The sequence below is a fragment of the Phalacrocorax aristotelis genome, chromosome 8 (assembly GCF_949628215.1).
Source record: "Phalacrocorax aristotelis chromosome 8, bGulAri2.1, whole genome shotgun sequence".
NCBI classification, from domain to species: domain Eukaryota; kingdom Metazoa; phylum Chordata; class Aves; order Suliformes; family Phalacrocoracidae; genus Phalacrocorax; species Phalacrocorax aristotelis.
In genome coordinates, this window is record NC_134283.1 from 169847 (window position 1) to 183678 (window position 13832).

Here is a 13832-nt window from a genome sequence, read left to right on the forward strand (position 1 = left end):
GTGCAGAAGAGTTTAGTTTTTAACATATTTCCAGTCACAGTGGAAATTTATCACTTTCCAGGCTTAAATCATACTCATTCAAACTCCCATGAAGTCACCTTATGCTTAGAATTACATTTGGCTCTACAGTCGTTCACAGGTACTGGCAGAAGGGCTCCAAAATGAGAAGGTAGGAGCCTGTGAAACGTTGCACTACTCTATTACTGAGGCTTGTCACAGTAACGGTGCTGCATGCACTCACTGCATCTGAAAACGTGCTGTTGATTTCAGTAAGCCTTTCATTGTTCAGAACAGCACTGCAATGCAGAGCACTGCTTTAGTAAACGTTCCATCCCTGCTTCCATCTTGAATTCCTTCCACCCCCCCCCTTTCCACACATTTAGTGTTACCACTTACTCTTAACAGAATTTTTGCTTCAGAATGAAGAGAAGTGGTTTCATCTGTAACTTTTAAAATTACCTTTTATTATTGGAAAATGTTCTGTTTCCTTTAAGCTGAAAGATCACAGTTTGTCTATGGTTATCAGGTAATATTTTTTTGCTAGCTGTTAAGAGCGTCTAAGAAATTTAACTTACAACTGCTAGATAAAGTGAATTACATGGTAGCACATAGATATATCTAAGCAAAACCAGGGAAGTTGAAGTTTTATTCCCAATATTATGATCAGGGTGACTTTTGGAATACCCTTCATAAGCCTCTCAAAAAACCCACCTAACTACTCTTTAATGCCTCTGTAATTATTAGTTTAGATTTAAGAGCCCAGGTACACAAGTAATTGCAAATAATGCAAGGATAAATGTTCTAGAGCAATAACTTTGCTTTTCAACTGCAGATACACTTAAAATGGCAATAAAACATCAAGAGATTTCCTTTTGAAAGGCATGGATGAAATGCATCCATTTAAATAGTATAGTCACTCTCAAAAATTATTAGAAGTATTTGGGTTCCATATGATATTCACTTTCTGTTAATGCTTCAGGACTGGGAAGGCATTTCAATTTATACACTGAACAGAAAATTAAGAAACACCTCCATATTCCTACAGCAACACTTGTACATCACCTACCTTTAAGCTAACTTGAAATATCACTGATGCAACTAAACCAGTACTAGATGAATCTGAATGGTCTTTCCTCAAAAATTATTCCGCTTTCTCCTGTAAACCACTGCTGCTATGCTCTTATAATGACATTACCAGATTCTTAGGATGGTTAGGCTTTGAAAGAAAGAACTGCTAGGCCACTCAACTACATTTGGCTCCCAGTTTTACTCTAACACCTTTCTTTCCTCCTTACCAAGAGTAGCTTCCCAGAAGTAATTCACGCTTCATTTCCATATTCACGCCTCAAGCATTTGCTCCAGGGGTGGTCTCATAACCAGCTAACAGTTCGTAACGAACTAAAGGAAGTCAGGCCCCGCCTCCTTCTGCCCTCAGCAGCTCAGCCCTACTAGCTCTTCCTTTCCTCTCGTGCTTACTGGGCTCACTGCAAAGCCGATTTAACTCCTCGTGAAAAGCTACACCTTTTTTGGGCGCATAGTTTGTTTTTCTACAAAGACAGTAATTTGAATAGTCTTCAATTTACTCTGAACGTACCGAGATCAGCAAGTGCTCCAGCCTGTGTAAGGTGAGCAGTGGAAGAACACTGCAAAGATCAAAACCTTGCTTTTTCAATGGGAGTGGGACAGAACTGCAGTCTCCAGTTCAAACGGGCTGTTTACTCCTACACTTGTACAAAAACACTTGCTTCTATGCAATGGTTTTGACTCCTTAAAGCTAAGCAGGTGGTCTGCCCTGCCTTCTTACTGTGATTGAAAACAGAACGATTTCTCCAATAGTGAAGCTGTTAAAGACACCCCACTCAATAAGGATTACAGTTTCTTTGTTCTGGCAAATAGGGACCATTGGTCCCCATAATAAGTTGGGAAAGTCAAGGACCTATCTGGGTAATACAAATATGCTCTGTAGAGCATTTTACACATGCCTTGGGAATCTTGGTGCCCTCATATGCTCTGCTGCTCTCATTACTAATTGTTCAGTTTTCCTCATTAACCATGAACTGTGGGCCCTTCATTCCCCGTACTTCACCCTCCCAACTCTGCTCCCCTGTGGGCAGAGTCTCTGCATTCTACTGTCCTCCCTACACCTTGCCTTTCTCTGTTTTTCAGTGCAGCAGCTATTCCAGTGCAAAGGCATGATACAAGCTTGGAACACATCAACTGCTACCTTCCAGGAGTAATTCTTCCAAAGATCTGCTGACAATGAGGGAAGTTTAGTTTGCTACCTCTTCCAAAAGCAGAGATTGTGTTATCTCTTCTCTCTGCAATTTTCCCTCCTGATTTTTAGATCAGTTTCTCAGTACTGCCTACAGCACTTCCTAACGTTTTGGAATTAGAGATATAGCATTTAAACACTTATTTTCAATCTCAGAAATGGCATCCAGTTGAATGTAAGATCCTGCAGGCTTACCCCCTTGGCCTTTTAAATGCTGCTTTGTTTTAGCTCCCTCCCTCTCTTTGTGTATTCATTGACTCACTCTAGGTTTAAATATGTCCTCAACTCCATCCAAAAAGTGAGGTTAGAATCAGTGTTCAGCAGGTCTAAAACTACTTTTAAACCTGACAAGTAGCAGAAAGCGGCAGTCTACAGTTCACAAATATTTTACAAATGCACAGGAAAAATCTTACCAGGAACAATCTCTCCTAAAAGCCAGGCTCAAATTTTAGGAAAGAGTTAAAAGAATTTACATCATATAACTGCTCATCTGAAAACTAGTCTGATGCCAAGACTACAGAACAACTAGCCTTATGTAACCCATTTTAATAGTGCAGCTGGATAGGAAATGGGAACATTCCAGTCTGGTCAGCAGTTCACTATAGACGCTGTTGATTAACAAAGGGAAACTAGATATATTAAGGTATAGTTTCAGGGAAGGACAAAGGTAAATTTCAGGAGCCTGGAAATTTACTGGTTATCTCTTTTGGTACACTACAGGACTCTGACCTTGAAATGCTATTTGCTCAATTACAGTAACTGCTACTATTTCTCTTCAGCATTTCACCCTGTAGCCCATCTGCAATAGCATCTGGCCATTTTTCATCCTCTGATGACTAATGCAAGTCACCGTTCTCCATAATCCCCTGCCCCCTACAAACACATACAATGACTCCCCCTCACCAATACAACTGGTCTTTCCTGCATGTTAGTGCTGGATTTGAGAGGACTGGCTTATACACACAGAATTCAAGTTGTTATTTCTTCAACAAGAGAGAAGTATTCTTATTTGACAAGTCAACCCAAGTGTGAAGTAAAAGGATTTGCTGCAATCAGTTCTCAGACTGCAATGGGATATGTACTCTTCAGTCCCATACGCAGCCCAGTAGGCTGACTGTTCAGGCTGTTTCGAGAACTGCTGTGCCCATTTCTCAAATCCAAAACTATGGTAAGATACCAGAGAGCAGAAAACTCCAATCGCTAAAGAAATCTTTAGTTCTAAATTATCCACTTCTTTCATCACACCATTACCTTGTCCAAATATTTTATGTAGTTTACAAAAGAAAAAGTACAAAAGGGGAGTGTGCTCACTAGCAGTTACATAGTCCTGAACTTGCTCACAGAAGGCAATAATTGGGACAGAAAGTTTAAGGAGGATTACCCGCTGTTTCTCCCCCATCTCGCAATGTTGACTGTTTTGGCACACAGTTGTTATTTGGTAATAAAGCATAAAGGCAAAGACTGCCAGAGTCTACTTCCAGTCCTGCCCGAAGCAACTCCACCTTTGCCAGGCTAGGAAACAGTGACATAAATGGCTAAGGCATCCCTGCTTTTAATTAACGATGTATCACGGGGGACGGGGGGATGGACAGTGCTCGAAATGCTCAAAAGTAGGTAAACGTTTGCCTAGAATTACACAGGATTGACAGGTCTGAACCAGGTAATTCAGGAGGTGTCCTTCCTGCCCACAGCAGCAAAGCAGTTGAAGGGGTATCCAGCAAAGTCCTGAAATTGAGAGAGATTATTTGGTATCATAAGGGGTATTATTTGACACAGCCTTCTCCCCAGCATTCTTTTTCTTCTGCTTTGGCTATATTTAGTAAATAGAGGCTTATACGAAGGAATCCCAGAAAAAAAGACCCTTTAACAGAATAAGTATTTCCAGTTAGAAGCAATGGGGCTAGAGGGCATGGAAAATTCTTCCAGGCACCAGTCAAGGAGAGCCAGGAGTTATAAAAATATTACTTACTATACATTAGTGTTGTCCCAGCAACATAAAACCAACCATAACGTTACGAAGAGTGGAAGAAAAAAGCAGCACTAACATTTTACAATGACAGCCTTTCTTCCATAGCACTGCTTCAATTTCAGCTGACATTATTTCCATTGCAATGGACTATGGCTGATAGATCATATCCTCAGACAGAGGGTAACAGACACACAGTGTGAATTTTGGGGGTGTCCTGTGCAGGGACAGGAGCTGGACTTGATGATCCTTGCAGGTCCCTTCCAGCTCAGGGCATTCTATGACTCTATGACATCACTGCTTCCTTCCTTTTGGAGGCATATTGTTTCATACAGCTCAGAACTTTAAGTCTGCAATGAGCCTTTTCTATATTTCAATAAAAAGGGGGCTTCAATTCAACCAACATAAAGACTTCTCTAAATTGCTTTCCTCTTCACTCCTGTCTCCTTACAGCACAGGAACTAGAGGACCTCTTTTCCTGGCCCTTAAACTGCAGAGGTATCTGCTGTGCACCAGGGCTTATTGCTGGATTTACATAGCCACATGTATTCTCATGTGAAGTGCAGGAACTCCTTGGCATTCTTGACCCAACCCAGCAGGGCTTGGCTACGCAGCACTTTCCAGGCTTCTTGATAATTTAATGCAGCTTCCTTGTAGTCCCAGTAGGTTTCTAGAGTCTTCATCCTGACAGAAAATGCATAATAAGGAAAACATTTCTGTTATCCTATTTGGATGTAACACCACAACATAAAAAAAAGTAATCAAACATCTAAGAACATGATTATGCCTTATGAGCTCTTTCATGCTAAGTGGAATTCTTGTGCTTCTAGGGACGCTTGGACAAGCCCAGGCTCTGAAGTTAGTGTATCTAGATATTGTCAGCAGTCTTAGAAAAAGGAAGCAAAGCAACTCTTCTACAGCACTTCATACACTCTCCAGCAACAGAAGTGACAGTGTTTGTGTGGCATAGGTTACAGAAAACTTCCATGACAGCAAAAAACATTGAAGGAAAGCAGGAAAGTTGGCTATAGAGAGGTGCTTTGAATTGGGTAGAAGTAGCCCTGTTTTGCTAGAATGGATACAATTGCTGGCTGGAAGGGAAGGGGACAAGGATGAACAAGACAGTTGTTCTTTTCCAGCACAAAATAATGGGGAAGAGTAGGACAAAGGAGAGAATAGGTTTTTATCATCTCCCTACGGCAAAAGAGACTCAGCAGTCTTAGTGCTCTGTTCCCCTTCCTCAGGCACCACCTGCTCCCTGCAATCTCAGCAGAACCATTGGTCACTCTGCTGAGTGCATTATATATTGATTTTCAAAATAGGGAAATTCAGGTCTAGAGTGTCTGAACACAGTTGCCTCTAGGACAATTTCATCAAGACTTTTTTCCTTTCCTTGCATTCCTTTCTCAGCCTCTTTCGTCTTCCTTTGCCAAAGTCTGTCAGCCACATGTGGCACGTAATGTTTATACATTTGACCCAATATGAAGGGAGGATGATAGGCAACATGACCTTCATCAAGAAAGAGAAAGAGCCCCACTACTACAGGAACCCAAATCCAAAAAAGTCTGAGAACCACTGCACTAACTTCCAGAACAGGCTTTCATGCTCAAAGGCGACATTGATCACCACCCCACCCCACTCCAAAAAAACCCCCAACAACAAACCAACAAACCCCAAAAAAGGTTAACAGCAGACCGTCAGAAGCTGTATTTCAGGCATTCAGCATTCTGCCATAAATGTATTTCTAGAACACTGTGACATGCGTAGCAAGCCATGAGATATTATCTATCCTGCAGACCTTAGGTTCAGAAAGTGCACGAGTGGAGAACCTGTCTATGCCATTACTGAACATGGGAGATGTCTACTCTCTTACAAACCTGCCTACGTTCTTGTCACAGCTAATCCATTTTGCTTTCTTTACCTCTTTCACATTAATCAAACTCTGTGAAACTAGCCTCTGAGCTCTTCTGGAAAGTTCCATGGAAGGACCTGCTGCAACTCTCCTCCACCTGCCCAGCTGAACAGTCACAGAACTCCATTATCAATGGTGAATCATGGTTTAGGAGCACCACTGAACAGGCAAAAGATCAGCAACTATCTGCATAAGCAGGATTCAGGAAACAACACAGGTCCAAGAAAGGACAAGGTCAACCCACCACAACCAGCTCTAAATCCCTAGCATAGGCAAGCTCTCCCAGGTACTCCAACATGTACTTCAGACACAGCATCTTCTCCTCCACCTCAAAACCATTATCTGGAGAGCAATAGGCATGCTTACACTCAAGGATAACGACCAAATCATTCTTTCCTTATGCTAGCATGCTTCTTGCACTTAAAGGTTGCCTGACATGTTTAAGAGTTTGACCCTGCCCTTCTTCACTATAAATCCACCTTATGACTTATATTTGTCCTTTATCATAAAATAGCTAGTATCAGATGCTGTTTACATCTCAAAACACAGCTACTCGTATTTACGAGGTCACATTTAGGATGGTCAAAGATCAAAAGAGAATTACACAACACAGATTTTTGGACTGGCTCAATCTTGTTAAAGGTGAAACCGCTGTTTTCCTTGCATTTGCTGTGGATGCACACTGTCATGGTTTTAGCTGGGATAGAGTTAATTATCTTCACTCTAGCTGGCATAGTGCTGTGCTTTGGACTTAGCATGAAAAAAAATATTAAGATAACACACAGATGTTTTGCCTGTTGCTGGGTAGTGCTTGTACTAGTCATGGACTTTTCTAGCTTCTCACGCTCTGCCGTGTGCACAAGAAGCCAGGAGGGGAAGGGGAACAGCTAAGAGAGTGGATTCAAACTGACCAAAGGGATATTCCATACCATGTAACGTCATGCCCAGTGTGTTACCTGGGAGGGGCTGGCGGGGGGAGGCAGGCAGCAATCGCGGCTCGGGGACAGGCAGCGTCGGTCGGCAGGTGGTGAGCAGCTGTATCATTTGTGTTTCTGGGGTTTTTTTTTGTTTGGTTGTTTTTTTTTCCTTTTCCATTTTATTATATTATCATTATTGTCATTATTATTATTATCATTATTATAATTATTATTTTATTGTAATTATTAAACTGTGCTTATCTCAACCCACAAGTCCTTTTGCTCTTCCAATTCTCTTCCCCATCCCACAGGGGTGGGGAGGAGTGAGCGAGCAGCTGTGTGGTGTTTAGTTGCCAACTGAGGCTGAACCATGACAGTCCATATAACTAGACATATACTATGTCTATAGACATAGATCCAGATATAGATAGATAGATTCCACTTGCCACTAAGCCAAGAGAAAGATTCCAATGCCTAGCTGTTCTTCATTTCTTCCTTGCTATATGTTGCTTTTTCCTGAATCTGCTGGCAAATCAATGGCTTTTCAACTCACACATGTCAGTCTTACTCAATTTAACAAAAACACATACGGGATTTTTCTAACCTAGACTATTCCAACAGATCTTTGTTTGGAAACTGTTAGAATAGACAGTAAGGGAAATCATAGCTAGAACAAAAGCAGGACAGACAGTAAGGAGCTGCTCAATATTTTCACCCCACTGTAGCAGTTCCAAGAGCACATGTGACCACAGCCTCTTGGGGTCTCATTCTCCAAGCAGACAACATCACTACAGGATTTAACAGTGGATGCAAGAGAAAGTTGCATTTTAAACACCTTCCTCAAGGAGCTGCCAAAAATCAATCAGATTTATTTAATTCATGCTCAACTTCTGCATTAGGCTTCTAAGAAATTTTCAGCATATATATGAGGAAAATGCTTTCAAATTCAAAGTACATTACATCTGCCTAAAAACCTCAGATAATTTGACTGGATCTCAGCTTTGGCTGGGCCATTAAGGCCTTGAGCATTAGTAACGAAGAATCTGTGACCTTTTTTTGGCATTAGTGAACACTAGTTTGCTGCCCCAGGCAAAGTCCTGTACAATCATACAATCTCCAGCCTATCCGGGTCTGTGTGACTACATTCCTTTTATGTTTCCCTTTACTATTTCCATCTTGCCCCTGCACTACTATGTAAGCGAGAGACACAGTGATTCCAGTGGCTGTGTGCCAGAGACATGAGAGGTGATCCACAGATTTCATTATTCTGCAAGGTATCACACTCTTGGAAAAAGCCTTACACAAATAACCATTATTCTCGAAAACATTCGTGTGCTCAGCCATGTGCAAAGCTGAGCAGAAATGGGCTCACAAGCAAGGCAGCCTGCAAAGAAAAGCAATACACTGCTGCAATACTTTCTTCTCAGCAAACCCTACCTTTAACCCCACATTCAGTTTCAAATATTTATATTCAACCCATAATGCCCTTTTGAGATTATAGACACCTTGCACATGAAAAACATTGACATAAGCACAAGGCATCAACCAAAACATTACTAATAAGCATCTCTCACATGCAGAATAGAAATGAGTTTCTTAGATCTGAGGACCCAGCTGTCCCACAGGCTTCTGATCTACTTCGAAAAGGGACTAGAAAATTGCAACAAAGTAATTCTTGCCAAATTTTTTTTCCCAATTGGAGAACACTGTAATCTGTCTGGAGAACAGAGTAACAGTGAAAGTGCACCCCTCCCATGCCAGTTACTTTCATTAGGTTGACGCTTCCTTACGAACATCCTCACCCCCTCCAGCAGGAAATACTTAGCAGTCACCTGGCAGAATCCTTTTGTTTTTCACAAATGAACACTGGCAAAAAATCTTAAACATGAAGCCAAAGCAAAGGTTCTATACTTTAGTCTAGATATTTAAATCTTAAAGCCATCTGAAAGTCCTTGCACTCCTCAGTACAACAGCCTACCCCCTCCAATTAGGCGTCACTGGAACTCAAATCGTCCACGCTGCAGACTGAATGGGAAGGAGAAAGAAAACAGATTCTTAATTGTGATGGTTCCTGACTAAATCTAAGAGAAAAAAGGATCAGTCATCCATTTAACCAGCTCTGCAAGAAACTCAAGGCAGGTTTATGTTACAAAGTCTCCCTTAGATTCAGGCAAAGGGTTGCACAGCCAGCCACACCTTGCACAAACAGCAATGTCTGGTGACTCTTTATGGTGGATACCACTGTATGACAAAAGAAAGCTTTTGCTTCCTGAGGTGATGAACAAGGCATGGTTTTTTTCCAACAGCAGGGGAAAAAAAACAATGCAAAAAACCAAAAACCTTGTTTGCCATATTACCACCCAGTGATCTGCAAACAACAATAATACTGCACAGGTTTTTAACACAAAAATTTAGATAAGCAATGGCACAACACGGCCCCATGGCGCATCATCATTCCTTTGACACTGAGCATGGAAAACATGGGGGTGGGGGAGGGAAGGATTTATGTACCAGTAATTTCAAAACTTTAACATGAAACAACATGTGAGGGGGAGTCAACAGAAGAGAACAAACTATGGCAGGTGGAGATAAGAGGTTATAAAGAAACAAACAACAAATAGTCTAGCTAGAGAGATGAGTGAGTATTTAAGTAAGGCACAGAAGACGGAGATCATGGAAATTATCAGAAATTAAGAAAGAAAGCTGGACAGCACAATACAGCACTATGGTTGGTGAAGAAGTAGCTAATGCCAGCCAAACATCACCCTCTTCTCATGGTCTCTCTCTCACTGAAAGGAAATAAACTAAACCCTGAAAAAACAACTGCTGAATGTTATGCTTAGCATCTTAGCTAAGCTACACCACTACAAATTACTGAACTTGTCTTTCAGGAGAGCCAGCAAAGTTCTGCTCCCAGTAGGATCTCTACTGGTTCCAATTTACCAGTGCCTGCACTGATCCTCTGGAGAAAAGTGAAGAATGAAAGAGAAAGAAAGGCACAAAAAGCAGGAGAAGCAAATTTAGACACAGGAAAGAAGACGACAAATGAACATCAGAATCAGTATACTAGTTCCATGTAAAGCTTTAATTGCCTCAGTATCCTAGATCTGACAGTAGACAAGAGTGAAGAAGGAAGGATTAAGTAAAGAATGATCCTTGTCCTAATATACCCTACAACTACCAAGACAAGCTGTTCAGCAAATTTGAAAGGACTACAGATGATATTCCCTTGATAGAGCAGAAAGGACGGGAGGCAGGAGACCAATAAGTGGACTGGAAGAGGCAGGGCAGGAACTTAGGGGCAAAGTGGGAAACGGAAAATGGGTGGCAGCATAGCACACTAGTCCCAACCATTTGTGGGAGGAGGTAACAAGATACATTTGAATGGAAAGAAAATACAAAACTGGGTAACAGTTAAATACACAAGAGTTTAGAGGAAACAATTTGAGAGTATGGGATTTCTTATCTGAAGTACACTCAAATTCAGACTGCAAGGAAGAAAGGAAGAAAAAGGAAGAAAACACATCCAAATATTGTGTAGAAAGAGAATGGGAAGAAGGAGGAAACAGCAATAAAAAGACATTTGTTATTTTGCTTTTTAAGCAAAGAGTAGGAAAAACACAGACTTCAAAAGTAAAGCAACTGGACAAGCTGACTGATAGCAAGCAGCTCTACTGTATAAATAGAGCTTGTACAGCCTAAAAATGATGCCACATCTGCAAATCAGCTGGACTTTTCAGAAGCCCAGACAGAAAAATGGTAGAGGACAAAAAAGTCAAAGGAAATTACAAAGCCACTGGAGTCTAGAAAAGCCCTGAGGTAAAGTGACTTTATGTAAGCAGCACATGATCAGCACAATGAGTCACCTACCCAACAATGCACTAGCTCACGCTCTATTCTGAGAAATTACAATGGCCAAACAAGTAAGGACAAACTCCCACCCAAAAGAGGCTAACAATTTTATATTTAAAACTGAAATAAGGAGAAAGTGTATCGCTTATTTTAGAACCAGTTGAAACCATTTCAGCAATAGCATGGCTCAGGTTGACATCACAACTTTAAAATAGTTATGAGACACTTCTACAGACACAGAAGGTAACTACAATCTTTAATTCACAAAACTAAAAAGCGAGCGAGATCTAATAATTAAAGATCCCGGATGCACTCACTTTAGCTAAGTTCATCTCATCTAATGTCTTGATACCATGAAAGGCAGAAATGGCCCATCTCCCCTTCTTCCAGCCACACATAACTTCCACTTCCTTTGCAGAGGTTTTATTATTTGTTTTAGCTTTCCATGAGCCAATTCAGCTCATTAGTCCAATAGAAAACACAGAACACAAGGAAACTGTTTTCTGCTACATTACCTATTTGAACTGGCTCACCATGAGGCTGCAGAAGTGCTACTGATAAAAGGGAGAGAACAGGAAACTACAGTCAGTAGCAGAAGACTGCTGCAGGACCATCCCCATCAGCAGATACAAGCAGTTAAATTAGCTCAACAGCTGGTATAATTGCACTGCAGAGCTAGTAAAATCATACCTGTAAATACATCTAGAATAAAATAAACCTTTCAAAGCAGCGGATTCGGAAGCTTCCACATATCTCAGAATCTCTAAGCTGAAGTGAGAGATAAGTTTCTGTGTATATGAAACTATGCCCTGCCCTGCGGTAGCTATTTGGGCTGGAATACCACCACATACATAATGCACATAATGCAATGCCAGACTGGATGATTACCGCAAGAAATTCCAGTCTGATAAACCAAACTTGTTTCTAACAATGTCAAAGAAAGCACCACGTATGGCTTCTTCAGACAAAAGCTTCCTTCTGTTCTTTCCAGAAAGTCTCCATCTACATAATACATGCATTGCAGAAAGAGCCCTGCACAGTATCTCGCCTTATCAGCTCTTCATCATACACTTAGATGAAAAAGATTTTAGCCTAGACTCTTCTAAAAATAAATTCTTTTTCTTTTACTCAAACTCTTCATTCTTGTGAAACAAAGAAGTGGCATTTGATGGAATTACTAAACACCAACCAGATATCAATAACCTCACAACAATTTTGGGATGGGGGGTTGGAATGTCACCAAGTGTACAGTGCTGCAGACAGCTGATCTAATAGCTCACATTTTCAAAAGAAAAGACACTACTTCCTCCTCTCATCTCCCTCCCCACTCCTTCTTCCCCAGCTATCCACTGCCACTTTCAGACAAGACTACTTTAACTAAAAAAAAAAACCCCACCCCAAAATGTAGAGTTTTCTGACAAGACAGCAAGTTGAAGAGGCTTACAGAGTGTCCAACAGACACCAGATCTAGTGCAAGAGAAGGACAAAGTTCCACTGATCAAGAACAGTAGTAAGCCTTTTGAAGAGATGAGCTGCCCCAAATTCCTACCCAAATTCTTAACTCCAAACAGACCAACCACCTGTAGTTTCTTCTGTCTGTCATTAATACATAAGATGTGATAGCTATTTCTCCAAGTATGTGAATAAGAAGACCAAGAGGAGAGTCTTCCTAACCCATCAAGCACATGCCAGATGTTTCAAGTATCAAATTTTAACAATGAACTTATCTAAAGTGAGATTCATTACCAGATTCTTGTATCATCACAGTATCTGTGAGTTTCATTAAGATAAATTCTCTCTTCTAAATATAATGAAAATATCTTTACCGGAGAGTGTCTGGTAGATCCTCTTGTGACATACTTGTCACCAGCTTTTGGAATGTATGGAAGAGTTCCACTTTACAGATCTTGGACCTGATGAAAAAAAAAAAAGAAATCAGAAATTCTAATGGAAAAAAAGAAATAAAAAATGCACTTCCTCTTACAGCTCACACTAGTGCATCCCAGCTGAACATTTTTTATAAAAAAATTCACTTCTCAAAGAATGTAAAAAGTTCTCCACAATTTAACTCTTCCTACCCCATCCTACCTGCCACCTGCCTTTTCCTTTCATTTTATATGTTTTGTCAAAGAGGTGCATTGCCCCCATCATCCCAACCAGCACTCTGTCAGTTTGCAGAGAGAACATTTTGATATCTCCACATCGTTATGTGTGTGAGACTGCACCATCACCATCTCACAACTACAGCAAGATTGAGCCAGAAGGACTAGTCCCAGACATGATCAAACAAGCACAGAACAACTCCAAAGACTTGTTCAAACCTACACACTTTGTATTTTTCAGAACAAATGAAAGAAGCAGCAGAAATGTCTGGAACAATGCTGTCCTTTTCACAATGGTGACGAGGACACATTCAGCAACAACTGCAGGGCAGTTAAATATGAAGAGTCTCATCAAAAATGAAGTGAGTCAAAGTTTGAAAGGTCTTTTAAAGATACCCTATGCACCTCAGTCAGTGTTAAGCCCTTCCCTTCCCCCCCACAGCAAAGGGAACCAGAAGAGCTGTTTATAAAGCATGGTTTGTTTTTGAAAGCCCCAGCTATTCTCTCTGTTTAAATAAATTCTTTTTGTACACTTCACAATGACTGATTCAGTTCTCCAACATGTGCAAGCTGATTCTCCAGAAGCATTGGAAAAAAACACCAATCAAAAAAAACTTCCTATTTTGCTATATCTTTAAGAACCCCAAACTCTTCTGAAATTTCACCTTCACGTTAATCTGTCAGAGGTTCATATTGTAGTTTTTGGTGTTTTATTTAATTAAGCATTAACAAAAGCACATACCAGACATCCACCTACAAATTCCTTTTGGTCAGTCAGCTTTACCTTCCTTGATATTAGTGGTATCTGACA

At 40.7% G+C, this 13832-nt stretch overlaps 1 protein-coding gene across 4 annotated transcripts in view; it reads right to left on the reverse strand.

Moving 5' to 3' along the window:
• Positions 1-445: 445 nt before the first annotated feature.
• The window catches only part of ADAT1 (adenosine deaminase tRNA specific 1), a 28687-nt gene continuing 15300 nt past the window's right edge, over positions 446-13832 (reverse strand). For 3 of the 4 annotated variants that reach the window (XM_075101020.1, XM_075101019.1, XM_075101023.1), the window contains 2 exons: positions 12746-12832; positions 446-4922 (listed from right to left, as the gene is read on the reverse strand). In XM_075101020.1, coding sequence (XP_074957121.1) covers positions 4790-4922; positions 12746-12832 — 220 coding nt within the window. In that variant the 3' untranslated portion in view covers positions 446-4789. Of the gene's footprint in view, positions 4923-11378; positions 11474-12745; positions 12833-13832 lie in introns of those variants that run through there. The other variant, XM_075101021.1, reaches the window with a different exon arrangement.